This window comes from Tyto alba, unplaced genomic scaffold (assembly GCF_018691265.1).
Source record: "Tyto alba isolate M040663 unplaced genomic scaffold, T.alba_DEE_v4.0 Super-Scaffold_20, whole genome shotgun sequence".
In the NCBI taxonomy this organism is placed as follows: Eukaryota; Metazoa; Chordata; class Aves; order Strigiformes; family Tytonidae; genus Tyto; species Tyto alba.
The window spans coordinates 2,946,255-2,972,766 of NW_024881283.1; the positions used below are offsets into that span (position 1 = coordinate 2,946,255).

Sequence of the window (26,512 nt, forward strand, 5' to 3'; positions counted from 1 at the left end):
TTGTGCTGCCATGTGCAGCTTTCTAGTAGCTCTTCCTGGGACTGATGCTGGATGGCATGATTTCCTTGAAGATCCCTTCTTTTGAGCAGGGGAGTTAAGATTGGTGTCCAGGATAACACAACAAAGAAACTCATGAAGCCTAAAGAGTGGGTGAACTCTGCAACTTTGTCTTGTACAAGCATGAATGCTTTGCATATTCACCTTAGGAAAAACATGTCTGTTGGGGAGCTTAATATGTACCCAAACAGCCAACTAGAATGAACAGTGTTTGTATGTGTGTTTGAGGTTGCACTGTTGTAAATATGAAGAACAGTTACCAGTGAAGCAGAGGTTGTAGGACATCTAGAGCATCCCATCCGCCAATACCCAAAGACTGTTGGCTTTCTGAAATTATTAAAGGTGATACAGCTGAGGTCTGTCAGTCAGGTATGTTTACCAAGAGGTGGAAGGTTTTTTTCTTAAGCAGAGACATAAAGCTGTAATAACAGGTCAGGCAACTTGGACATGTTTACATGGGTCCTGAGCAAAAAAATTGATGCTTCAGGAGAAATGCAGCTATGCAGGTATTCCAGCATTGCTGGACATGAGAATCTATGCAGTGTTGAGGACCTAGGCTGGTCTGATTGCGCAGTAGGTAGAGGTGGCCTCTGTTCTTCTCACCCCACTCACCAGTTAGATGTGTTACTGTAGTCAAAGGAAAGAGGGCACAATAAAGTGTAAATGGATATGTGTTAACCAAACTTGAAATGTTTGAATACTCTCTTCAGGTAATTAGTCTATAAGGTAGTAATTGCTTATAAAATTGTTACTTGACTGTTCATTAAGCATGCAGATTACATATTACTGCCAAGTTAAAAGTTGTAGGAATTTACCTTGTATATAGACTGCCAGGAAAAGCCCGTAGTGGACTACTAAAACTTCTACGTGTATTGCTTGTGAAATAGCAGAAGGGCTTTTAAGAGCCTCTGTAATACAGTTACTATGTTTTGTTTACCTGTCAGTATGATAATACTAACAGTCTAATAATGTTCAAAGCTACTTAAGTTCAAGCTGTTAATAAGTCTCTTGCCTTGAATCTGTCTTCTACACTGAAACTATCATTGCTTATCTATCTGGGGAGAAATTTCTGATAAATGCCTGCTCAATAAATTGCTAATACTAGCTGAAGAGCTTAGATCTCAATACTATGATTGCACTTAAGTATGGGTGCAGTGTTTTCTAGTAAGTTTATTTAATCTTAAGAAATATTCTACCATGTTTTATGATTTACACAGACCTGATGGTTTATTATCTAAGTGTCTGTCAAAATAATTGAGTACTAAATTTGTCTTTTAAAATAGATTGGCTTTAATGGATGTGTTTTTAGAAAAGTGCAGAGATGTGTATGTTTGATCTTCTGTTGTCACTATAACAATAGCGTTACTGCTGGATTTACTAAACAGATGATTTTATGATAGTCATCAATTAAGTATCTCCAGGGATTACAGCTTGATGGCCTTCGAATGTAATTTAATGCTTCTAATGCCATATATAATTTGAGTTATATTATCAAATCCTTCATTAATCTGCTAGGGAAGCACTTTGACTGGTTAGTTACTAGTTAGTTACTGTTCGTTGCTTCTGCTAATGGTCTTTGTGCTGTGTTTAAGGAGGATTTCTGTAAACTTTCAATCTTCCCTTTCCTCACCCTCCTTATGTCTTTGTTAATGTTGTGTGGGTTTTTTGAGAGTTTGTAACTTTCATTCACCTAGGAGTTATATTACTGATAGTGAGTTCTAGGAGAATAATCTATGAAATGGTCTTTATTTTTACCGATTCTTAGATGGTATTTTTAATAGTTTGTGTTTTTTTTTGTTGTTGTTGTTTTTTTTGTTTTTTTGTTTTTTTTTAAATATCACACATGGTTGTGCCAGTCTAATGGATATCTACTTTAAAAAAAAAAAAAAAAAAAACAAAAACAAACAAACAAAAAAACAAACAAAAAAAAAACACATTAGGACTAGCATTTTATAATTGGATCACTGACATAACACTGGACAGTCCACAAAATAGTGTGTAGCTGGCCACTTATTTCTTGTTGTGTTGGAAGTTACGCTTTGTCTTAGATGTTTCTGGCCATTATAATGACTGCACTTGGTTTTAGTAAGCTCATCGTAGAGTCTGCCCAGTGATGTTCTCCTTCCAGTCATAATCTAATATGTGTTCAAAGTGTTAAAATAAATTAATTGTGTCAGAGCCCCAACTTGAAGTGATTTGGAGCCTGATATGACCTGATCATCCTCTTAGAACATTTTGGTTTGTATTTAATTATTGGGTGGGGCACTTTGTAGTTTTTAATCATGTAGTCTTGGCCCTCAGGTTTCCACAAAGCAGTCTTTTTCATTGTTTTTCATTTTCTTCACAGCTGGCCTTAATCAAGATTGGTACCTTGTTTGGTCTAGGGAGGGTGCAGCATGAGAGAGGGATTGTAACTGGTAAGAACACAAGCATAACTGATCTGGAGTTGTAGGAGGTTGTACATACAGAGAAAGGATGTTACTTGTGAAGCAAGCTGTCAGTAGAGCTAAGGACACCTTAGCTCAGTGCCCTGCTTGCTCTCAATATTACTTTATAACCTGTAGGAAAATAACATAGTAGTGTAGTGAAGTTTTAAAAAGGTTGGAAGATACTACTGTTGTCCCTGTGGTGATTTCTAAAACTTTTTTTGATTCCTCTTAAAACTGTCTAGATTTTACATTGTCTCTTCAGTACTGTGCCTGAATAATGTAGGATTCCTACGGTCAGGTAGTAAAATCTAGGGTAATTTTGCATTTGAAAAAATGACTGCATAACAGTCTGATCTGGGTTTTGTATCTCCTGATGGCTTCATGTTTGCTTTGTGGGTAGCTTTAAAATACTATAGCTCGAATAATGTCCTTAATCTTGAACTTCTTGCCTATTTTTCTGCATTTTCACTAGTAATAAAGATTCCAGTGTTGCATATGTGGTTCTGTCTCCCTGGCAGCTGGACAGAAGAAGCTGAGTGCAGAACTTCTCCCTGATTTTTTAACTTAACAGTTCATATTTCTGTTGACTGCATCTAGGTTGTTCTCCATTTTGATAAATTTATCATCAAAATAATAAAATAAATGAAAATACTTTTTAATAAAAGGGAGGACTTCTGTTGAGGAGAAAAGCTACCATTTTTCAATCTCCTTTAGAGTAAAAACTTCTCACTTCCGGAGTTCTTCCACTGTATATGCTTGATACTGCATATTGATATTTGGTTTTTAGACAAAAGCGTGTTATGAGAACTTCTAATGACAACTCATTTTCTTTCAGACGCTACTTCAGTATGCTGGCAGTCGGGGTGCATCGGAACATATTTTACCTTTTTTGGAAGTATATCGAATCTCCATCCAAAGCTTTGCTAATGCACGACCCTTCTTGACTACAGAATGCGAAGATGTTCTTTTGGTACTTGGCAGGCTAGTGCTGTAAGTTTTAAGTTGTACATTAATATTTTTTAAAAACCCCTGTATTTTATAAATGAAAGGGAAAGTTCTTGAAATAGTACAATGCTTAATTTGACAGCTGTATTTACGATTTATTATCTAGTAAGTGTGTTTAGTACATTTTTAAACATACCACAAAAGTGTACTTGAACATTTTGTTAATTAATGTGAATAAGTGTTAAGGCTTTTTCTTCTGTATTTGGATAATTGTGCAGGTATTGGAAAGGTTTTATTCTTTCTTAAACATTCTGAAACTTATTATTATTTTCTGTAGAAAAAACTTTGTGTGGTCAACATTAAACAGAAGCTTTAATATTAGACCTTCATGCTTAGATTAATAAATCTGTATCACTTGCTCTGCAGTTGCTGCTTTTGTGTGTTCTTTCACCTGTAAGTAATGCAACGCAGTTCTGAACATGTCCATTTCTGAAATAATGTTTTGTGTTTATGGCAATCTTTTTTCTTGTGGACTGTTGCTATAGGATAACAAACCAGAGTAATTCAACCTGGGTTCTTTGACAAGTGTCTGGAGACTTGACTTAAAGCACAGCAATTTTCAAACAAGAGAGAATTATTTTACAGTCAGTCAGCTAAGTTGGAATAACTTGTAGTTCCTCAAAGTCCATTTTAACTGCAAAGCAGCTATTTGTAATTGGAGAGTGTAGCCTGAGGGATTCCACATACATTGGAGTATAATCAGTTACTACCTTTAGCCTGAGAAGGATAACTTGATGCGCTGGTTATTCCTTGATGGTAAGGTTTCATTCGGGGGGAAGGGTGAAGATCTAGGTCCTTGAATATGAAGATCATCATATAGTAAAAGTAATTCTGTGACAGTTTTTCAATAGACTATTTTTTTCTTTGTTATCGGTCGCTTACTTGCTTTGTGGTTTGAAGTCAGGTGTTCTTTTTGAGAAAGGTTTTGCAATGAACTTCTTGGTCAAATACTTTGTTTGTAATGTTCTAACTTGAAATGTAAATCAGCAGCTCAGAACCGGATATCTCGATATGATGCCTTGAATATTTTTATTTGTGAGAAATATGTGAACTAAGTGATTTTTTTTTTGTTGTTGTTGTTTTGGGTTTTTTTGTTTTGGTTTTTTAACCTTCTGTCAAGAAGGGAAAACACATGACATCAGGAAAAGTCTGTCTTAACTTCTTAATATAGAAACTGGAGATTTAAACTGCTAAATCATGTACCTGATATATAATACATATACTTTCGGCAAAATAACTTAATTGCTTTTGCAAGCTGTCCCTTTATGTATAGAGCGTTCTCATCTTCATCATATTATCATTAATTAGCTGTATTTTGCTGTTTCCTACTCCTGTCACTTAAATGTTTGTCTTTCACTGCCTTTGTATGCAGGTCATTCATACCTGGAGTGCTTTCTATATTTTTTGCCATTGGTACATGCTTTGGGGTAGGAATCCCAATTCTGTGTCAAAATTGCTTATAAAATTGCTTTTCTCCTGAGAAAAATCAAAATATTCTGCTTCTGCTAATATGATTTCTTCCATCTTTCAGTGTGAGAAGTTTGTTTGCTCTTGCTTGTATGTTTAGAAAATTTTGAGGTGGAGGATGGTAGAGAGGCTGACTTGCTGGAATCTCCTCTGTTGTTCTTATTACATTTGAGAGGAATCTAAAGAATGAAACAACAAGTGAGATTGCAGATAGAGTGAGGTAAATGGCATACCTACTCAGTTCTCCCATGTTTTTCTTTTACATAAGAGTTTCCAAGGGAGGGAGAGAGAAGTTAGAACAGGAAACTAAAGATAAGAATTAAGTTCCATGAGGGAGGAGGACTTTTACCTGGATAGGGACATGGAAGTGTACTGTTCCCATGTAACTCTGATTTTTGGACAGACAGTTGGGTTACCCACAGCTGTTCTACATGCTGTGTAGTTTCAGATTTGAACCCTGATGAGAAATGAAATGAGCAAGCTTCCTGGTTTAAAGCCAAAGTGCTCTACTTACTATTGAAATCCTCCTTCCCTTCCAATATCCCTTCTGGAGAAGGGGAGAAGTTCTTCCTCCTGACATCCTTCTCAGCAGGGTGAGCCAGTGACAGCAAAGTTAAGCATACCGTGGCTTTCACTGCCACCTGAGCAGGTCAATTGTGTGTTCACAGTAAATCTGACATGACGTGGAGACTGTGCCCGCCATAAGAAACATGATGCTGATGCAGTGTGAGACTTTGTTGGTCCACTGTCTAACGTTAGGAAATAAAAGGCGAGCTTGGAGTGATTATTACTCCTGTGGTTTACAGATTTGGCACATGATTGTGGGGGAGCAGGTATGCTCTTTTTGGCCATGGCCATGAGACATACTTGCTTTGGTCAAGTAGAACTCAGACTGCTTGTTTCTACAGGCACAAAGCACAGCACATTCCTCTCACCCCCCAATGTTACTATACCAAAGGTATTGCTTCTGTAGAAGAACTAATAAAGAATTGGCCATATCAAAGATATCTTTCACTGAGATTTGGTTAGCTGTCTGTCCTAGTGAATCTTGGGAAGCCCTCGGAGCTCGAGCTTCTGTGAGTACTTTTTATTTCTCCTGAGAATACTGTGTGAGGGGGAAGATGCCATTCCTTTTACCATCAGTATGAACATTTTTACTTCCATCTGAAAATTGTTTATATAGTCCTAAGATTAATAGATTAGAGTTTAAAAAGTAGCAGGAGTTGTTCCTAGTTCACATTGTGTTTTCCAGTAGCTAATACTTGACTGCTTTCTACTTTCCTCATTGCTGTGATGTCACTGGTCTGAAAGGGAGTTTACTACTTCTACATCTTCAAGGTGTTTGTATGCTTTTTCAAACATAAAAAGAGAAAGATCTAAATGTCATCTTGTCTAAGTAACAAAACTGGATTCAACCGATAAGACCAGTCTACCTCAAACATCTTGAGCTGTATCTCACCTACTAGTTGTACCTACTGAGTCTAACACATCTTACTTCCAGGAAGAGTGTGCTTGCTTTCTGTAACACCTCTGAGGAGACACATGTGATGGTTTGCTGCTTTGTCTATCTAACAAAGCATTTATCAGCCTAATAAACTGTTGTAATTTGATTCACTAACTTAGGTTTACCACTCTGCTGTCTATCATTAAGCACTAACTCAACTCTTAACAAATGCAGGATAACTCCTGGCAACAAGTGAACTATTCCTGCAGTCACCTGATCTATAATTAGTCATCTTTTTAACTCTAAGAAACTTAGGATAAGAAAAGTTTTCTAGTACGATCTAAAGATTAACACAATTCTTAAAGCTTTTTAAATTTACTTTTTAAAATATCTGTCTTAAAATAATGGTGAATGAGATAAAAGTAATTACAGAATAATTGTATGCAAATAATGTGTTGATTCTTGCCTAGAGATATTCCTTCCAAAATAAAAAAATTCAAATCTAGGAGGCCTTCTCCTAAAAGATATTTTGAAGTTGAGTGTTTGAGGTCAATTATTTTTTTTAATAATGGAAACATTCGAGCTTACGTTTTAATTGCAAAAATTGTGATTAAAGTTTGGAATTGAGTTTTGTGTAGGTAGGTGTTGTGATGGTACTGATAGAGTAGGGTAGAAAGGCTTGACTTCATGAAATGATCCTGGTAGTTTAATTTGTGGTCTTAACCATGATGCCTAAATTCCATTTAGTTGCATCACAATAAAGAAGGAAATGGATTTTCAGAGATAGAGATGCATTTTGAAGTACTGTATAGTAATGACCAAAAGGAAGAATTAAGCTAAATGGTCATTCCTCCCCCTTGCCAGTAGGGAAGGCTGGCTAGTCTATATGCAGCTGTGTGTTTGAGTCAATTCTTAAAACAAAAAAAGTAAGCAATTGACTTAGAATTCCAATTTTTTTTCTGCTAAGGAAATTGTAGTTGGAATATCCTGGATATTACTTCTGCATTTGTGCTGTCGGTTGTTTTACGTGGTGGCTTTATACCAAGACCTCTAGATTTCTTATGATTTCCAAACTAGAGTGCTTGGTGTTGGGATATCAAGGAAGACTTAAGGACTCACAACAAAAGAATTTTCAGTTCTTGGTTCAGTTCAGTCCTGTGTCAGTACAACAGATAATAACTCTTGAGGCATAAATTCAGCCATCTTGTCCTCGTAGACTGTCAGCTCACTCTGCATATACAATGTTTTGAAAAATCTAATTTCAGATTTTTTTTCTCTAAGTTAAAGGTTAAGTACAGAAAAATTATTTGTAAAAGCTTGCTTTGCCGTTCTGTTTAAACCTGATATATTCTGTAATCAGTATTATATGTATGAAAAAGTAATAGTCAAGAAAAAGTATTCCGAGGAATTAACAGAGTGGAAGTAGATAGGATTGGTTGACTTTAAATCTGAAAACGAGGTATATATCATAAGACTTTTCAAAAGCATGTTAACCATGAAGTTTGCAAATATTTTATTTGATGAAAAGAGTCTCTGTATGACATGCATGAAAATTGGACACATACCTAGTGATTTCTTTGGTTGGTGTTTTTTTTCTGTTTTTTTTTTTTTTTTTTTTTTTTTGCTGTTGTTTATGTTAAACTAGAGTTCGGCTGCTGTGAGACTTTGTAAAGTTGTTTTTGATAGTCTGGTAATAACCACCTGGGTCCACTTATCTGGACTGGTGAATTAACTTGTATTGCCAAGCTTGAGTATAAGGGAAAAGTAAGGCCTGATTATTTTATCATACTGAGACCTATGACAGTTGGAATATCTGGTGATCCTATTGCCCACTTTTTCATGGGCATATAATGATTGACATTGTGGTGCCTGATGATGTGAGTAACTACCAAATGACAGTGATGAAGGCTATCGTATTTTCTGGCTAATAGAAGAGTTCAGAGCTTTTGCAGGTCTAAACCTCTGTTTGAAGGAACAAATGGGGCAGTGAAGGCAAACTTTCGAAATGTGAGAAGGATGGCCAGATGTTAATTCAGTATTTGTCCATTTGATCTTGTTTATGTATATGAGTACCGAATCTGGCTTAAGAACTGATTAGGCGTAGCATTTTGCAGGTTATTGTTCAATGTATTTATCAAAAGTCAGGAGGAAGAGTGAAAAGAAAACCATTCTATTTGGGTACTAAGCAGTTATGAAACTTGTATTTGCTTTGTGGTCATCTCTTCTTTTTCCCCTTCTTCAAGCTCAGCTCTTCTGTCTATGGTAAGACTGAATGTGTTGTCCTGTCATTCTTCTATTTAATATTCGGGAGTGGAGGTTTTGAAGAAAAAATAGCATGAGTTGGAACTAGGTAACAATGTAGGTGCAGTTTATAGCAATTACTCGGTGCATTTATTATATGTGGAGTCTTAGACTGGTTTTCTTACCTTATATTGTCATGATTTATGAGAACATCTTTGCTGTGTGTAAATCATGTGAATCTAGACAGTGTCATAGTTAACACATCTAGTTTGATTAGGACAAATTGTTCTGTACAGCAGTTGGGGTTAAGGTAATCCATATGTCCTGTACTTATATAGCCCCTGTTTGAGAGCAATATAGGCAGTAGTCCTGCCACTGCTTTGTCTCCTAGAAAACAGTGATTGTCATTCTCCAAGACTTCTCCATGAAATTAGAAGAATGTGCTAAATACATACAGTTGTTTCCTTTTCGTTTCTGAAAAGGGATAGCATTGACCTGATGGTCTAAATGAGCGAATATCGAGTAGGTCTTGCTTTCCCTCCGTTCTGTTTTTGGAATCTGAACTTATGTATGGAATATATAGGTCTCAAATTTGCTGGATATTTCAGAGATGTTAAAACTTTCTGAACCCTTCTCACTTCCCTGAATTTTCATTTCGAAAACCTGATACACAGCAGAAGTTCACGTGCTACTGTGATGGGGCTGACTCATACTAATGTTAATCATTGACACAGTTGAAAATGGTAGTTAGCAAACTTCCATGGGTATAAAATCAAGATTGGGTGACTAGTGTCCTATTTTTAAGCAGGAACATGGCTTAATGAAGAAATAAGGGGATGCTCTCCACCTACGTTGTATAGATAACCTAGCTACACAATTCCAGCAGCTCACTCAATTAATGATCTGGGAATTCTACAGTGTGTTCTGTTTAACTCTGATTTTGATCTGAAACATCTTTGATATGAATATCAATGTGGGTGGGTGTTTGGTTTTGGTGGTGTTTGTTTTTTTTGGGTTTTTTTTTGGTTTGATAAATTCTTGAGCTTGTTGCAGTTCACATTGTAGGTATTTGAATGCTTTTCCTGCACACCCATATGCTACCAAAGACTGATAAGGTGTTTCTAGGAATCTTTTCTGCGGTCCATTTCTGTGCCAATGCACCTCTTGACATAGCTTGTCCAGTCTGTTGCTTTTAAGATACTGTTAGGGATTTGTTCTATAGGTCTATTTCTGTACTGATGCATGTGTTGTCTTCTGTCAAGTTTTTCTTCCTTAGTTTTATTTTTTTATATATGTCAGCAATGAAACTTTAAGTTAGGTAAAGCTGGCTTTCATTCTCTCTAGGTAGAGAGACCATGCTGGGGTCAAATGAGTTTCATTCAGCATGGTTACTAGAATTCCTTTGTGAGAGGAAAGAGCAGAAATTCTGTAATGCAACATTCCTGAGCCATGTTGAACACAGACTATTTTGGATTATATAAGCGTAGCTGCAATCTTATCCTAGCAAGATTGTGCATAGCAGAAAGGAGCACTCTTTGGATATGATGACTCATGCTTGAATCTGGGGCTGTTTCTGGCCTTGAACTGATTTGTTTAGTCAAATATGTTTCAATGTTACTAATCATTTCTTATCTCAATGCTAAGTAATATGTGCCACAAATGTTATTTTATGTAACAACAGAGTGGTTCAGATAGCTTGCTTACTTGCCTCTTAACTTTTCCAGGAGTTGTTTTGAGCTACTGCTTTCAGTTCCTGAAAGTGAATTGCCGCATGAGGTGTGGTTAGGATTCCATCAGTCCATACAGGTAAGTGTTCTGAATTTCTTTTTCCCAACTTCGTGGGATTTTAGTTTGGTTTGGGTGTGGGTTTTTTTGGTTTGTTTTTTGTGATGGGTTTTTTGTTGTTTTGTTGTTTGGTTTGGTTTGGGGTTTTGTTTGGTTTTTTGTTTGGTTTGGGGTTTTTGTTTGTTTGTTTTTGTTTGTCTGGTTTTTTTTGTTTGTTTGTTTGTTTTTTGTTGTTTTTTGGAGGTTTTTTAAAAGGCTGCTGTTGTGTTCTTCTACCCTTCCCCTCAATTCCACCCGTTCTGCCTTGCTGTTATCTAGGCAACAACGGTTTCTGAGCAGCAAAGGACTAACTGCAACAACAGTATTGGCAGCCTTAGGCCCAGTAGCAGATTTATAACTACACAACCACTGACAACTGTAGCAAGAGAACCGTAGCAGATCTTGGTCTGTCTAGTGGTTTGTGTGAGAGAAAAATTGAGTTAGATGGAGTGATGTAATAGTTCTGAAGTATTACTTTGAAGATAACTAAAAAAGCTTTTGTGGCGATCTGAATGGCAAGTTAGTGTCTATACCTGATTTGAGAGGGATGAAAATAGTAGGACAGGTCTTTAGTTCAGATGGTTCCTAGAAGTGTTTCTTCTGGGGTGGTGCTGAGAAAAAGTTTATTACGCTATTATTCCTACATTCGAATGAAGATGGCTACTGTAGACTGAGTAGGAGGAAGAGATATTTTTAGGTTTTTAGTCTGGAGGCAGTACCTAGCTGTCTGCGAGGACTGATATTCCTCATAGAGCTGAAAGACAAGAGTGGTGGTCTTGCTGTGTTTGTGCTAATAGACTGTTCCAGGACCAAGGACTGATCTGTTGCTGCTATTGCCTGTTTTGGCTTTAATTGTGACTGAAGAAGTTGGAAACTAATATCACTTATAAGTTACTGAAGTGAAGACTTTGGCAGGAAGTAGTTGGAAGGGAGTGAACTTAGACCTTGCAGCTGTCCTTGTGCAGACCTTATCACAAGACATTATAACCCCTATGACTGGTGATTTCCCCAGTTCCTGAGTCTCGGCGGCTGCTGCTGCTGCAGTAGCTCTGAAGATGTGGATATAGAGGTTCTGAAGGAGCTTCTACTTTTGTTTCACCTGCAGTCAGGTAAATTGCAGGTGTGGAAACTCTTCAGTAGACTAAAGATGAATAAACCTGGCACTTGAAACAGAGATGAACACACTAATAGAGCTTTGTAGTCTTCCTGTTAGTGCAAGGGACAGAGGTGGTCTGTGACTGGTGACTTCAGGTGTGGACAGGCCACCTTTTCCTGAAACACCATGGAACACTTGCTATTATGCCAATCCTAAGAACAGCTGGGTGTGGCATGTACTTGGTAGTAGAAGGAAGTGCAGTAGGTATAATTTTAATCCTACGGTCTTAGTGATGTCAAAGATTTGTCCTTCATTTAGAGGGCTAGTGTGTAAGTCTGGTGCATCCCTTACTATGGCAGATTATAGTGGGCATTGCAGAACTCCAGAACCAAGTTTGATGGTATATCAGTTTATTTTGACAATACCCAGCTGTGCCATCTATTACACATAGTCTGTAGCTGTTAGCCATGGTGTTGCAGAGGTTAGGTCTGTTTTTTCAACCCATTCGTTTGTGGGGATGGAAAAAGTTGAAACTTACTGTTTCCAAAGTAGCTCTTAAATTTACTAGTTCAGTCATTATTGGATAAAGAAGAGAGAATTGTAGAGTACCATCTTGGAAGGGACCACAAGGATCATCTGGTCCAACCTTTCTTGACAAAAGCATGGTCTAGAAAAGATAGCCCAGCACCCTGTCCAGCTGAACCTTAAAAGTGTCCAATACTGGGGAATCCACCACTTCCCTGGTGGGATAATTCCAATGGCTGATTGTTGTAATTGTAAAAAACTTCCCTCTCTTGTCTAATTGGAATCTCCCCAGCAGTAACTTATACCTGTTACCCTTTGTCTTTTCCGTGTGACTCCTTGTAAAAAGGGAGTCTCCATCTTCTCTGTAGCCACTCTTTAAATACTGGAACATGGTGATAGGGTCTTCCCTAAACCTTATGAGCTTATCATACACTAAAAGGCATACGATCAGTTTGTAACTGAGATGGCCTAGACCTGAAACAAGATGTTCTCTCATATTCAGAGTATGGGAGGGCATACACAGACTTTTTCCCATTATAGTAGAGGTGTAAAGCACACCTAAGAATTAATAGCTTTTCACCGGAGGGATCTGCAAGGAGAATTCTTGCTACCAAGGAGAATAATTTCTGTGATGTAACAAGCATGTGTGTTTCTAGGTTTCTGAAGAAAGTGATTGAGCTATGATACTCTGTCAACAGAGAGCAAGTTTTTAGTCTGATGAGATGACTTTATTCAGCCTGAATATGTTGGAAGGAAACTATTAAATTACACGGTGTAGAAGGGTGACACAAGCCCAGATATCTCATGTCAACTTTTAGAACTAAGGGAAAATTCAAGATGATTACTACACTGCCAGGTGTGGTAATATACTTGGCTTTTGTATTGACTTTCTGAAACTATGGCTTCCAAGTTTAGCACTTGTAATGCTCCATATAGTTCAGACAGTAAAAGACTTGGGCAAAGCTTATTAAACATGGTAGTACTCTGAAAGCTTGAAAAGGTTTGTGGACTTTTACAAACAGGTGCTTCTAATGAGATTTTCAAGTAGCACTCTTGCAGAAATATGAGAATGAGAACATTTGTACCCTGCCTTGGGATATGGTAGGAACCCACTCGTCATCAGAGAAGAAGAGAGTAAAAGAGGAGAAGTATGCAGTCATATAGAGGGCAATACAGACCTTTAGACAGGAATCACTGCCAGGTTCTCATGGGAGAACTTGCAGGTTTAAAGTCTGTGACCATGTTAATGTGCCAGTCTCCAGGGAAATCAGTAGCAAAGCACCACAAAATTTATATATTCGCACATGCCCCAGAATGACAGATACGAATCTGCTTATTTCTTTCCTAACAAAAGGGGCAAGTGTGGCTGATGAAGAATGTAACTTCAGATGTAACTGGTGGCTGCAGCAAATGTGGGACAGAAGTATTTGTTTCAGATCTGCCTGCAGTAATTGTTGCTGTATAACAATTTGCACAGGTAGAGAGAGTCAGTGACACTTCAGATACCTTTTTCCACTCCTGGGATGAAAATTTAAGGGCTTGTATTTCAAAGCAGCAAGGTGTAGGGACTGTTCTGAAGCTGAAAATGGAGTGTCACTGATGTCCAGCTTAAATACAAGATGCTATCAAAAGCTTTATTTGGTGTCTGAACCTATTTGTTCTTTCATCCTAAATAACAATAGTTATGCCCTGCAGTCCCCCATGAGTCCAGTTTTCCTTATCTCTAAGCAAGACGAGAGGCAACCTGTGCAAAATGAAAAGAAGATGTGAGATTATATGGCAGGGGTCTCAGTGCACATTTTATACAGTGGCAGCAGGCAAAAGGATGCAGGCCACAGGTGGGGAAATGCTGTAACATACAAGTGAGAGAATTTGGGCAGAATTACAGCAGGGCCCTCGATACAGGCAAACGCATTTAATGTGAGGGAGAAACTTGGTGGAGAGGTACTGTGGGGATGGATGTAATCTGGCCAGTTGAGGAAGATAAAACTGCGTTCAAAGATGGCTTTAGCAGGAATAGAGATGTATTGTCATGGGAATTGAATATGGATTATGGAACAGGGTTCCCTTCGAGCCTTACAAAGAGCATGAATGCTTCCTTTAGAACAGTGGTATATTGAGGGTGTGCATAAAATGTAGACTTTTGTCACACAGTAGTAGTTGCTGATTCCTTTCAATTGACAGCACTGAAAAATCCTGTTATCTTCAGTAAACTGTTCCAAGGACTGTGTTTTCACTTTGACTTTCTCCATAGACTCTTACTATATTATCCTTTCCTGACTTCATCTGGAATGAAATGCTTTGTGCCTCTCTCATGAGGACCTGTTTATGATGTTGTCCTAACTTAGGGAGATCTATATACTTAAATTTTGCGTTAGATTTCTTCAAAGACTTTTGAAATATTCATAGTAGATTTTCGTAAATATTTCCATTAATGTCAGCCTTATATTCTTCAGTAGGTCTGATAAGAAAGGTTCAGATAAGCATCTAGAATAGAAGTGGAGTGTATGGTCAATAGTTAGTTACTAACGCTACATATGTTAGCAGATTTCATATTTGGTATTTCAGTATTGATACCCTGAATCTCAAACACAATGCTGACTCAGCAAATCAGTTGACTCATATAATAGGCCCCTTCTTACTGAAATACGAATGATCCTTATAAGTGAACTGGGCTCTGCTAGCTCTGTGTGGTATTCTGAAGCCATCAGATTAGGGAACAGTTTCCCTGATATGGAAAACACTGCTTACTTTTGATGTCTGGATTGCAGAATGTCATAATCTGGGGGATAGCAGTCTTTTCAGTAGTGGTACCTCACACTTGTCCAAGTTTTATGATAGTCTATTTTTGTTGTTAGCTACATCGTTCTGTTGGTGGCAGCAGATAAATGGTGTATTCTGTCTTTCTCTGAGGCTTCTAGCTTATCAGAACATGCAGCTCAGTAGGAGAAGGACATAAGTGCCACTAAGAGGCGATGAATCTCAGCTAGTATAACATGTGATTACAAAATCTGTTTGTATGGTCTTCGGCACTTGTTGGTGAGTGCTTGCTGGAGCCAGGATGGGTACAACCCTGTCCTGTCAATAGAGAGGGTGAGTTCATACAACCAGGAGTTGGTGTTTCCCTTTCTTTGCTTTTCAGAACTGTGCAGAGCTGAAAATCCTGTTTGTAGTTCAATCTTCTTCACTGATAAATATGTTGAAGTTGCTGGACTAGATTTTTGGGTGACAACACTATATGTAATATGTGCTGGGAGCTCTCTTTGGCTTCCTATAGCTCTTGCAGTGCTGCAGTACATTTAAGTACAGTAAAGCACTGGTAATTTAAGAGGTGATGCTTTGTCTCATGCTTGTTAAACTATTTCTTAACAGTAAGAGCTGAGAATGTCTGAGTTACATGCCTTTATTCAAATGATGTCAGGAAATTGCATAAATTCTTAAGACTTGCAGTAAAATTGTTACATTTTTACTGATTGTTAATGCTTTGTTGAAGCTCTTTGTGAAGAATCAGAACATATAAACAATACCCTCAAAGGACATATAGTCTGATTACCAAAGGTCTTCTGAAAACAAGAACTCCTGTGATTCGGCTGTTGTTTTTCTTCAAGAAAACATGCTGTTTAAAAGATATAGTGTCCTTTCTCCTCTTATCAGTCATAACTGTGAGGAAACTGGCACTTCTTGCCTTTATTTGCTACAAACTGATTGGAGGCACTTTGCTGGCCAGTTCCACCTCTTTCCAAGGCATAACACGTGCTGAATGCCTTTGCAGAGCTCTGTAGCTCAGTAAAGTTCATTGAGTTCAGCCTTCCAGGTGAAATTCAAGGCATAGGCTGTTAAATGCTGATGGTTTTTTGGACTTAGTCTTTGACCTGTTCTACACTTGAGACTGATACAGATTAAAGCAGTAATGTTAGTGTATGGGAGGAGAATGCACAGTGGATGTTTTGGCAAATTATTGTATTTGAAAGATTTAATGTGTGGTGCCGCACAGTTGAGAGAGGTCAAGAGTAGAGGTTGTCAAAATGGGCTTTTATTTATTTTGTGGGTAAGATACAGTACCCCTTCAACCTGCACAACCATAACTATTTTCTTAATCACCCAAGTCTGAGGATAAAATTGTATATATAAACTTCCGATATGATCATAACTGCCACTTATGACAACTATGGACTGTGGTTGCACACTTCATAGATACAAATTTAAATCAGTTTGTTGTTTTCCACTGACATGTTTAAAGCTGTCATGAGGCTATAACTTGAGCACCTTTTGGCAGCAGTACAGATTTAAGCATTAAGTCTGTCATTCACCTGCCTGATTCAGCTGGTGGCGATTGCCATTTAGGTGCATGTATAGTGGGGAACTGATCATGCTTTAGTTTTTAAATACAAAACAAAAACCCTCCACTCCTCCCCCGAGGCTCTTTCTGCTGAATTTAGTTTCCTGATCCAGCCTGCACAGGAAGGAAAGACTTGAGAGAAGGAACAGCTTAAGTGATGTTTTCAAATGCCTATACAGCCTGAAACCTTTGTGTGTTAGTCTCTCAGTGCTGTTAGTTAAGAGCAGCTTGAGCTCTGGTTAAGAACATACAAAGTCACTTGCATCTTCAGGGTGCAGCAGTGACACTCCAAAATGTTGTTTTCCTTTGACCTTGTGAGTAACATTTCAGGCCCAAGGCCAGAAGTCAGTCATTTTAAGCATCATACTTGGCTATCTTTGCATCTGGAAATTAGCACCAACTCTTCTGCTGATAGGCACAACTGATTTTTGAGGTGGTCTCACTGATAGCTCACTTGCTAGTTTTACTTTATTATAATTTTTAGAAGTAGCTTAGTCTTTAATAATTTATTTTAGTTAGCAAGTATGATAGGAGCTGAGTTGGAACAGTTACAGCAGTCAATTAAGAAAAAATAATAAATAAACATTGGGGCAACATTTACAGAAATCTTGTGTATTGCTGAGGAAGGTGAGATGATTAAAGTTACAAATCTGCTTGATTGTTGCATTCACCTATGAGACTTTTAACTTTGGTGCTCCTTAGGAGGTAGAAGTCTGCACTATAGTTCTATGTTTGGAAGGAACTCCTAATGTGTGTGTGTTTTCACTCACTTCTAATGTTTGGTTTTGTTCTGGCAGCTGAAGAACCTAGTGTAGGGCAGAAGCACTGACTCCCAGAAAGTGTGCTTTCAGTATGTCTAGTAAATGCATTGAATATGCAGTCCTCTGAACGTGTCTGTTGTGGAAGAGTCATGAGGTAGCTGGAGCTGGAAGGTAGCTGAAGTTACCTGATCCACCTCTGCACTCAGAGTACAGGCTGTCTTGAATCAGGTTGCTTGGAGTCCTGCCTCACCAAGTTTTAAGTGTCTCTGAGAATTATGATTGCACAAACTTTGAGTAGTCCTTTCAAAGTGATTGTATTTAAACATTGGTACACTTCCGACACAAACACTTTCCAGAATGTCCCTTTGTGTGACTTATCTGTTGTCTCACTAGTCAGAAAGAAGAGTCCAGCTCCAACTACCTACTGGGGAGTATAGCAAAGATAAAGATAGCTCTAAAATTTACCTCTTTACCCTCTCTTCCTAAGATTGTACAGGCCTTCTGGTGGCCTTTGCTGGACTTGCTGCACTATGGCAAATGAGTAGTACATGACAGCCACAACTGAGTGTTGTATTCCAGTGGAGTCTCAAAAGTACCAGAGGGGAATAAACACTTCGCCAACTTTGTGCTTATGTTCTGTTTGAAGCTGTTCAGCATAGTTTGCCTTGTTTTCTGTAAGGGCTCACAGCTGACCTACACTTAAATTACAGAGCCTAGAGGCCTGTTGTGCCAAGCTGGAACCTAGCCAGCTGGTCACCAACCTCTGTTGGTATTTGGAGTTTTGCCAAGTGCAGCACATGGTATTTGCCTGTTTTGAACTTCAGTGAGTCCCTGTCAGAGATGTTCTGCAGCCTGTTGAATACATTTCTGAATGGCAGTCCTGACCTCCAGTGTCAGCTGCCTGTTACATTCAAGACTGGTTATAGCTGGAAATCCTGTTTACTTAAAAGTTAGTCAGGACATCATGTTACTTTAATGTCATGACTAGTGTAGGAAAACTAGCCTAGCTATGGAGTACAGTAATACCAGTTTCTGGAATCAGGAATACATTTTATGCTATTTTATCAGATTAAATGGAAACATACAAAGTATGCTTTACTTTTCCTTGACTTCCCATGCTTCTTGTGACAGCAAGATCTACAGATACTTAACAGCTTTGTTGCAGAACACTGACTCATGATCTTGCTCATCCTCTAAAATTTCACAATTCATTGTGTGCTAGATGTGAAGCAGGAAGGTGGTTGCTATAATGAGCTTTGTAGGAGTATATGCATCTTTCTGTGGTCCCCTTTTGATTGTTGGAATCTTCACTTGGTGCTTGCTGGGAATTATTTTCTTCTAAATTTGCCTGGGTTCTCAGTTTAAAAGTCACCCAGATGCATAGACTCCTTGAAGAGCCTCATATGCTTTGTTTCATATTCTAGAGACTGACAGACTATCTAGGGGCTGAATGGAGCCATATAAACTTGCCACTGGATGCAGACTTCAGGGATGAAGTAATACTAGAGTTTGTTCCATTTAGCACACAAATATGCTATGGTATACTTGGAGCAGATACACACAATCAGAGAGTATGGAGGGTATAATGCTGTGTTAGCTACACTTTAATTTGGGATTTATGAAATAGCATGTCTGATAGTATGGTTTCATAGTTATTCAAGAGGAGTCCTTTAAGAAATTTCTTGAGACTATTACTTACGACAGCTATGGAATGAGACCTTTGCAGCAAGAATGTTATTTTCCCCTTTTGAATCTTTTGCTGGGAATAAAGCTTCACTCCTTACTGGGTAGATGCTTTGCCCAAATTCTCTACGCAGAGATTTATGGAGTGCAGTTTGATGCAGTATTGGAAAGGACATAGTTATATCAAAAAATCCAAGTTGGTCTGAAATTACCATCTAATACCTGATATTTAACATCAATATCTAATTTATGAAAGGGTAACTAATCATGAAATGCAAAGATGCCTTTTACTGTGAATGGTTAATGGGAAAGTCTTGGTACTCTCATAGCAGATTGAGTTTATTGCTGTCTTTTGACAGCTCATGATACAAGGCTCTTTGGTTGTTCTGGTATTGCCAGTGGTCATAGCATTAGCCTCATTTAATTCTGATAATTCAGAACATGGAATTGATTCTGATTATATAGAGAGGATACAACAGAGGTGATCAAAAGCAAACTTGAGGTTAATAATAGTGTTAAAAGTACTGCCAACTTAAAACACAGCTCCTTAGAACTAGGGGACATTGTCACATATCAAACTGATTCTTAAACTTAAGATGTGTTGTGACTGATGTGAGAAACATTTTTACTGAATGTGTAGCCACAAATTGCCTACAGTTAGTTGGCTTCAGTTTGTCAGCTTTAAGAAATTCTGTGTGGTGATACTTAAATTTTTTTAGTGCAAGTCACCCTAGATCAGTTTTCCTGCTAGGGACATTAAATGCTGGAATCTGTTTCCAGGTGTGTTTCTTCTGTGTTAGACTCTAGACTTCTTTCCATGTTTAACATGTCTTTTTTGTTTCCCTTCTTCAGATTTCCAGAAGTGGTAGGGTCTTGGTCGCTCGGAGTACTGTGCTAGGTATACAGGTTTACAGGTTTGATGGATGAACTTCAGCTGGAGACATGTTCATTGTGGAGGGTCTCTGTGTTGGCTTTCATAGCTTTCAAACAGTCAGGATCAGAATTCCCTGGATCTTAGAGTAAATGCACTGAACATGGATTAGTTTCTAAGAAAATGGTGTACCTGTGTCCTGTAGAAGGATATTTTCATCACAATAAAGGAAGTTGTTCATGATCTAGTTTGGTCTGGATTGCGAGTGTCATACAGCAGTCTCTGCTGGGTATATCATGCTGTGCTTTCTCTTTCTTAAGTTCCCTGAGACTTCCTGCATCTCTAATTACCAGGAAACCTGCATCTTTATATGACCTCACCCTTTTGGTTGATGAGAGTCCTTTCTGAGCATCTCCCATTGCACTGCTTCTTTTGTAGTTTAAGGATGTTTCCCCCCCCCACTTTCCTCAGTCTAGTGAGTTACCACTTTAATAGTTCTCAGAAGTAAATTGATCAACTCATCTCACTAGTGTTAACACTAACTGTAAAATTTTACTCTCTCAGCATTGTGTTACTAATTTTGAAAACTACTTAGTCTTCATTCTGGTTTCTTAGATGGCACTAAATGCCTTGATAGAAAATTATACAATGTACAATAATTTCTGTAATTTTATTTGTATGTACACATGTACATGGAGAAACATAAAAATTGCAGAAGACTTCGTTGGAGATAACTTTCGGTACTTTGAAATTGGGAAGTTTTGCTGTAGGATTAGAGAAGTGAAAGGGCACTGTACTGTTAATCCCAATACAAACGTGTCACAACAGTAATGACTTAGAAGAATGGTGAGAAATTTAGAATACAGTAAAATATTAGGACAGATAATATATAATTACATTGGCTTAATTTGCAGCAAATAATTTTAATGTCTTTTACGTTTTGTAGGATTCACATGATGCTTTACTGGAATTTGGGAATAACAACCTCCAAATATTGGTGGATATCACAAGGGAAGGAGTATGGAAAAATCCAGTTCTTCTTAAAATTCTATCCCAGCAACCAGTAGAAACTGAGGAAGGTAAGAATGTGATTTTATAGATTATGTGTGTTTATTAAGAAATAACTTTGTGCGATTTTGGTGGGGAAACAGTGATTTGAAGTCAGAAGAGAGTTTTAATTTGCACTGTGCACTAGTATTCTTATGTTGCTAAATATTCATGATTAAACTGTCTCACTGGCACTCTTAATGTGTCCTTGCTAATGCATCTCTGCTTGGGCTATACTGTTGATCAGTTTGAATATTTTGAAACTCCTTTTTAAAATTTCCATCATAAAAATATAGAAATTTTGCTTCGTGAGGTAGTTTGCTCTTCATAACTCTGTGTTTTCAACTATTTTCCTGAATGCCTCACAGGGAGGAATTGTGTATGTCCACACTTTTCAGAGGCATAGAAGATGCGTGCAGAGAGGTGACACGAGTGTGGAGGCTTCCTTTTATTAAATTCTAGGCTGGGAAGCTCATTGTGTTTAGGCTATGGAAATAAGATCTTGAATCAGAAAATGTTGAGAGGTGAGGGAAAAGGAGTTTTTAATGTAACTTTACGTAATTTTTTAATGTCTTCTCTTGAACTCACTTCTTTTACTCACTGATATTTTTTCATATCTGTCAGTGGTACCAGTAAGTACTTGCATGTATTTCTTTTAACAGCTCCATTAACAGTACATGAGACTGCAGTTTACCTCAGTGGTAATCTAAAGTTACAAATAATATAGAAGGGAATAAGAGCTTAAAATATTTGTTTAAAAATTAAAATCCTTTTTTGTGCTCCTTTAAGTCAAGCTTTCTTCTGTAGCAGAATCCTTCTTTCTGGCTTTGGGGAAGGGGATATTTAATAGCTACAAATACTGTAAAGTAATATGTCAGTAGTTAAATAATTCTATGTCCTAACATTACAGAGGATGGAAGGGGTTTTATTTGGTTGGTTTTGTTCTTGTTAGCCTCTTGGGAGACTAAGAGCATGTTGAACAGGCACTGAAGATTTGCAGGAGATTGTAGGAGAGAATGTAAGGCTGGGAAAGACAAGATAGAGCATAGGATTTGGTCTCCTGTAATTGTTGCCACCTATTCAGTAACATTTCAAAGAAATCAAAATAATGCATATAGTGAGTCCCTGAGTCATAAAACTATAAAATCTTACAGGAAGAGATAAGTAGATTGAGGGCATATGTAAAGTTTACTTTTTTCTCAGAAGTCAAGATGAACGTGCCAGATTTGTATACCCTACACTCTGGTGCAAGGCAAAATGAAAACTTAAAGAAATCCTGCTCTCTATGCCAACAAATTATGGCATAGAAAATAATTTTGACTCCTACATTTTGCTGCTAATGTAAATGGTTTCTCGTTTTGACATCATCAGATAAGTGTAATTCAGTGACTACAGAAGTTACTGCTGAAATGGCAACTGATCCATGAAGCTGTATCATACCATGTGTTATGATCAGTAATATCTCACTGGTTGTTTTACTTCCTTTTCTTTGTTTACTCCCTTCTTTTCTCTGCACCAGGAAGTCAGATGTTGCTGTAATATTGTTTGGCTTGCAGAAAGTCTGTTTGAGTAGATGGAATTATTCTTTTATCCTTGTGTAGGACATGGTTGGAGCTGAAATTAAGCAACTGTCTCCAGATGTCTGCTGGATTAACTTAATCCATTTTTACCTTCAGAATCTTATCAAGTAAATGCTTGTAGCTGTAATAGGAGATCATAAGTCATTGATTAGTTACCAGGTTTGTCTTCCTCTTTTACTTGTGTCACTTCTTTGATTTGTGTGATGTTCTCTCTGACTCCTGGCCTCCATTTGATAGAAATAGCAGGAGTCAAAATTTACCCTCTACAGGTCACAGCAGGGATAACAGTTCTGCTGTTAGGCATGTCGAGTAAGGGCTGCAGAAAGAGCTCTAGCACAATGTTATTTCAGTTGGTTTAGTCAAACTGCCATTTTATCCTTCAGTACAACAACAGTTTCACAGGTGTATCTTCTGAAGTGTTGTAAATGGATGCTATTTCTGTTGACTAAAACTTAGTTTCTTTGAATAGCTTGTAGTTCATGCTTTTTGGCTTTTTGTGGTGTGTGTCTGAAAAGCATTCCTAGTTTTTGCTGTTGGGGACCACTGGTAAGCCAGATGTGAGTAGCTCGGTGTTCCTAGCTGGAGCTTTGTTTTGAAAACTAGTAGTTCATGTTAATGATCATCAGATTCTTACTTCATTTGAAAATCCTGTAAATGTGATATGTTCTTGTCTCTCTTGACTAGAGTTCTTAATTTATATTTTATAATGCACTGGCCCTGAAAATGAACCGAGATCAGCTGTAAATATGGCTTGACAAATTTGTTCCAGCAAAAGTTTCATAGCAGCTTAGGTTCTGTCTGCTGCTTCTCTGGCTGTTAATGAATTAAACTGCCATGTGTCTAGGGTGGAGGTTGCTGGTTTGTTCTGTCAGCTGGCTCAGGATGGTTGTTTTGGGCATGAATATTTGCTGGGCCACCAAAAAATCATTGCTGCTACATCTTTTAGATGACTAAATTATATGAGCATCCCCAAATGAACATAATAGATGCTGTTCAGCAGTCTGGACCTCCAACGTTCTTCTATGTCTAAGGAAGCCAGTTTTCATACTTGGTTTTGGCCTTAACAAATAGTGTAATTCAGGAAGAACAAAGAGGTTAGGGTGAGCTTGTTGCTGTGTACAGCAGATGAATACCAACATCCTGGTATGTCTCTAGGGACATGATTTGTAGGAAAGCTGGGAGAACCCTCTACCACACTGCTATTGTAAAATACACAGACCTCAATGTTTATGCATGCTTAACATAAATTACTGCACTTTAGCACATTGTTGTTCTCTTCCAGAGGCACTTTTAGTGGAAATGCTCACCTAAGATGCTGTTTCTCTTCAAGATCTCTCATAGTGACCACAGAGTCTTTTCATGCCTTAGTGCCATCCATGCCTCACAAAGGCTGTATTCACAATATTGTGCTGTAATTTAAATTCATTTTACACTACAAGTGTTTTGGGTGAGAGGGAAATGTCTTATCCTTACTTTTGGGATAAAAGAGCCCTTTGGATATGTGTAGAGATCTATATAGCAAGCTGGTTCGGTCCTGAGATGCTTGGTAGAACACTGGGATAGAACAGACAACAGCAGGAGGGCTAGGAAGAGAAGGAACAAGAAAATCTGTTCATGGACATGTTTGGAAACATACCAGATTTAGGACTGAGTACAGAATTAGGTTCTCTGAGGCAAAAACGACTGTTCTGAGGAATAGGCAGCAAAATTAGGTTTTCTCTTTTTCAGGGGAAAGGAGGTTGTTGCAGGCAGGCTGCTGGGAAAAAAAAAATAGACACTTCAGAGGAAAACTAGGTGCTAAGATAGAAATAAATCACTAGTCAGATGTCAGACTTTTGCTCCTACTTTCATCCCTTACATCTGCATGACAGAGAAGCTCAGTTTGTCATTTGCCTCCTTTGCAGAGCTCAATACAGGCTTGTTTAGGTGTGGTGGAATCAGCCCAGCAGTGCAGACCGTCCACCCGTGGGGGAGGAGGGGTGCACATGCTTACTGGCCACTCCCAAAGATTGCTGCAAGTTGAGACCCTCTTGTCCATACCAGCAGTGAGTCTACCTCGTGTGTTTCATTATCAAGTTTCTCCAGTGCTTAAAGATAAAGGTGTGAATGTTAAATTGAAAACATTGAATTTGTCTGGCTGGCTTCAGGTACTCTTAAAACACTTCACATGTCTTGACTAGCTGGCTCTCATGTCAGTAAAAACTTCATTTGAACAATTGCTAAGTGCATATCTAGCTGTGTAATAAGAAACAAGAAGAATCTAAATAATTCTTAGAGCAGATAAATAGAATATCTTATTTTTTCCTAGTATTTATTTTATTCTTCTCATGGACCTGAAATTTTTTTTCTAATTTGTCTGTGGGCCAAGAGCTGTAGAAACAGGGACTACAGAACTGCTCTGAATGCTTGTGGACACTAAAAACCATTACTGACGTGCCTATGAATGTATGCTTCACCTGGACAGATGACTTTGTTCTGATGTTGAGTAAGCAAGCCTTCTTAGAATTCTCCCTTAACAATGATCTCTTGGTCACTTGTTATGGTAGCAGTCTCTCACGTCAAATAGGATGGATATTGAAGCACTGTTAAAATTTATCCTTGTTAAATTTTCAAGCACAGTGTCATATACAGCTGTAATTTTTAAGAAGAGGCTTGTTTCCTAGCAACTGGAGATCATACTGCAGACTCGGTCAGCCAGCTTTTTTTACATTCTCCCATTGAAGTCACTTTAATGTGAAGTGTCAGTGTCACCTATATCAAGAGTTTACTTACTGCTCAGAGGTTTTTCCTGTGAAAAGTGGAAACCAGTACCACAGACTCGAATCTTAAAACAACCTCTTATGGGCTGCTAGGCAAACTCCTGCAGAATACTATTAAGTCTCACTACAAGCATGTAGTATGTACTTGACCCCTGAAATGAGTTTTCTGTTTAGATGCACGTTATAAGCCTTCTGCCAGCTAGTGTAGTGTCTGTTAGAAAATGTTCTTTTTATGTTTGGACAATACTTTAAGTGCAGAAAGCATGAGAATTTTCTTGTTTTGTATTATATACAATCCTCTCAGAAATGTATATACTACTGGTTTCTTGGGTACCTGTCTCACGTAGTAACAATAAGAAAATAATGAAAATGTTTTTATGCAATGGCTCTTCCACGAAGTTGTTATTCTAAAGCAAACTATTTTTTTTTTCACTAATCAGAGTCTTTTGCAGGCTTTTCAGGTAGTTGGTTGACTGCGGCTGCTGCAGAACACTGGTTCTAATATGTGTTTTATCAGAACATCTCAGGCATTGCCATGATTTCTTCTACGTGTTCCTTGGTTGATGTGTATATGTGCATGCAATATAAAAGTGTATTGACTCCCCTTTCTTAATTCTCAAAGGTCTTTTGAAATATGTACAAATCTGGAGACGAGTATCAAGCCTTTCTGTAGATGTTTGTTAAGCTGGAATTAGCACCATAGCTGTCTTGAAGCATATTATTTCATCAGCAAAGTCAAAGTACATGTACTTTACCAAAGCTTTTGATGCTGTCTGTGACAGTATCCGTCTGCATAAAATGTCCAGCATACAGCTAGACAAGTCTATAATACGTTGGGTGAGCAATTAATTAGCTGATTGGTTGGGCTCAAAGAGGTAAATGAGGTTACATCAGGCTGTCAGCCAGTCACCAGAGTGGTTTCCTAGGGCTCAATTTTAGGGGCAGTGTTCTTTAATGTATTTATAAATGATCTGGATGCAGGAGTCAAATGTACATTAAGTAAGTTTGCTGATGATAGTACATTAGGAGGAGCTGTGGACTCCCTCAGGGGTAGAGAGGCCTTAGAGAGAGATCTGGATAGACTAGAGACCTGGGCAATCACCAACTGTATGAAGGGTGAGTGCTGGATTCTTCACCTGGAACAGAGTAATTCTGGTTATATGTGCAAACTGGGGGATGAGAGGCTGGAGAGCAGCCCCATGGAAAGAGATCTGGGGGTTTGGGCTGATGGCAAGTTGAGTAAGAGTCAACAGTGTGCCCTGGCAGCCGAAGGGGCCAGCCATGCCTTGGGGTTCATCAAGCACAGCATAGATAGCTGGTTGAGGGAGGGGATTGTTCCAGTCTGCACTGCACTGGTGCGGCCCTACCTTGAGTACTGGCTGCG

General features: G+C 38.2%; 1 protein-coding gene across 1 annotated transcript in view; it reads left to right on the forward strand.

Moving 5' to 3' along the window:
• Positions 1–26,512, forward strand: part of RLF (RLF zinc finger) — a 50,295-nt gene that overhangs the window by 2,272 nt on the left and 21,511 nt on the right. The window contains exons 2-4 of the mRNA XM_042793802.1: positions 3,322–3,476; positions 10,368–10,449; positions 20,689–20,821. Coding sequence (XP_042649736.1) covers positions 3,322–3,476; positions 10,368–10,449; positions 20,689–20,821 — 370 coding nt within the window. The remainder of the gene's footprint in view (positions 1–3,321; positions 3,477–10,367; positions 10,450–20,688; positions 20,822–26,512) is intronic.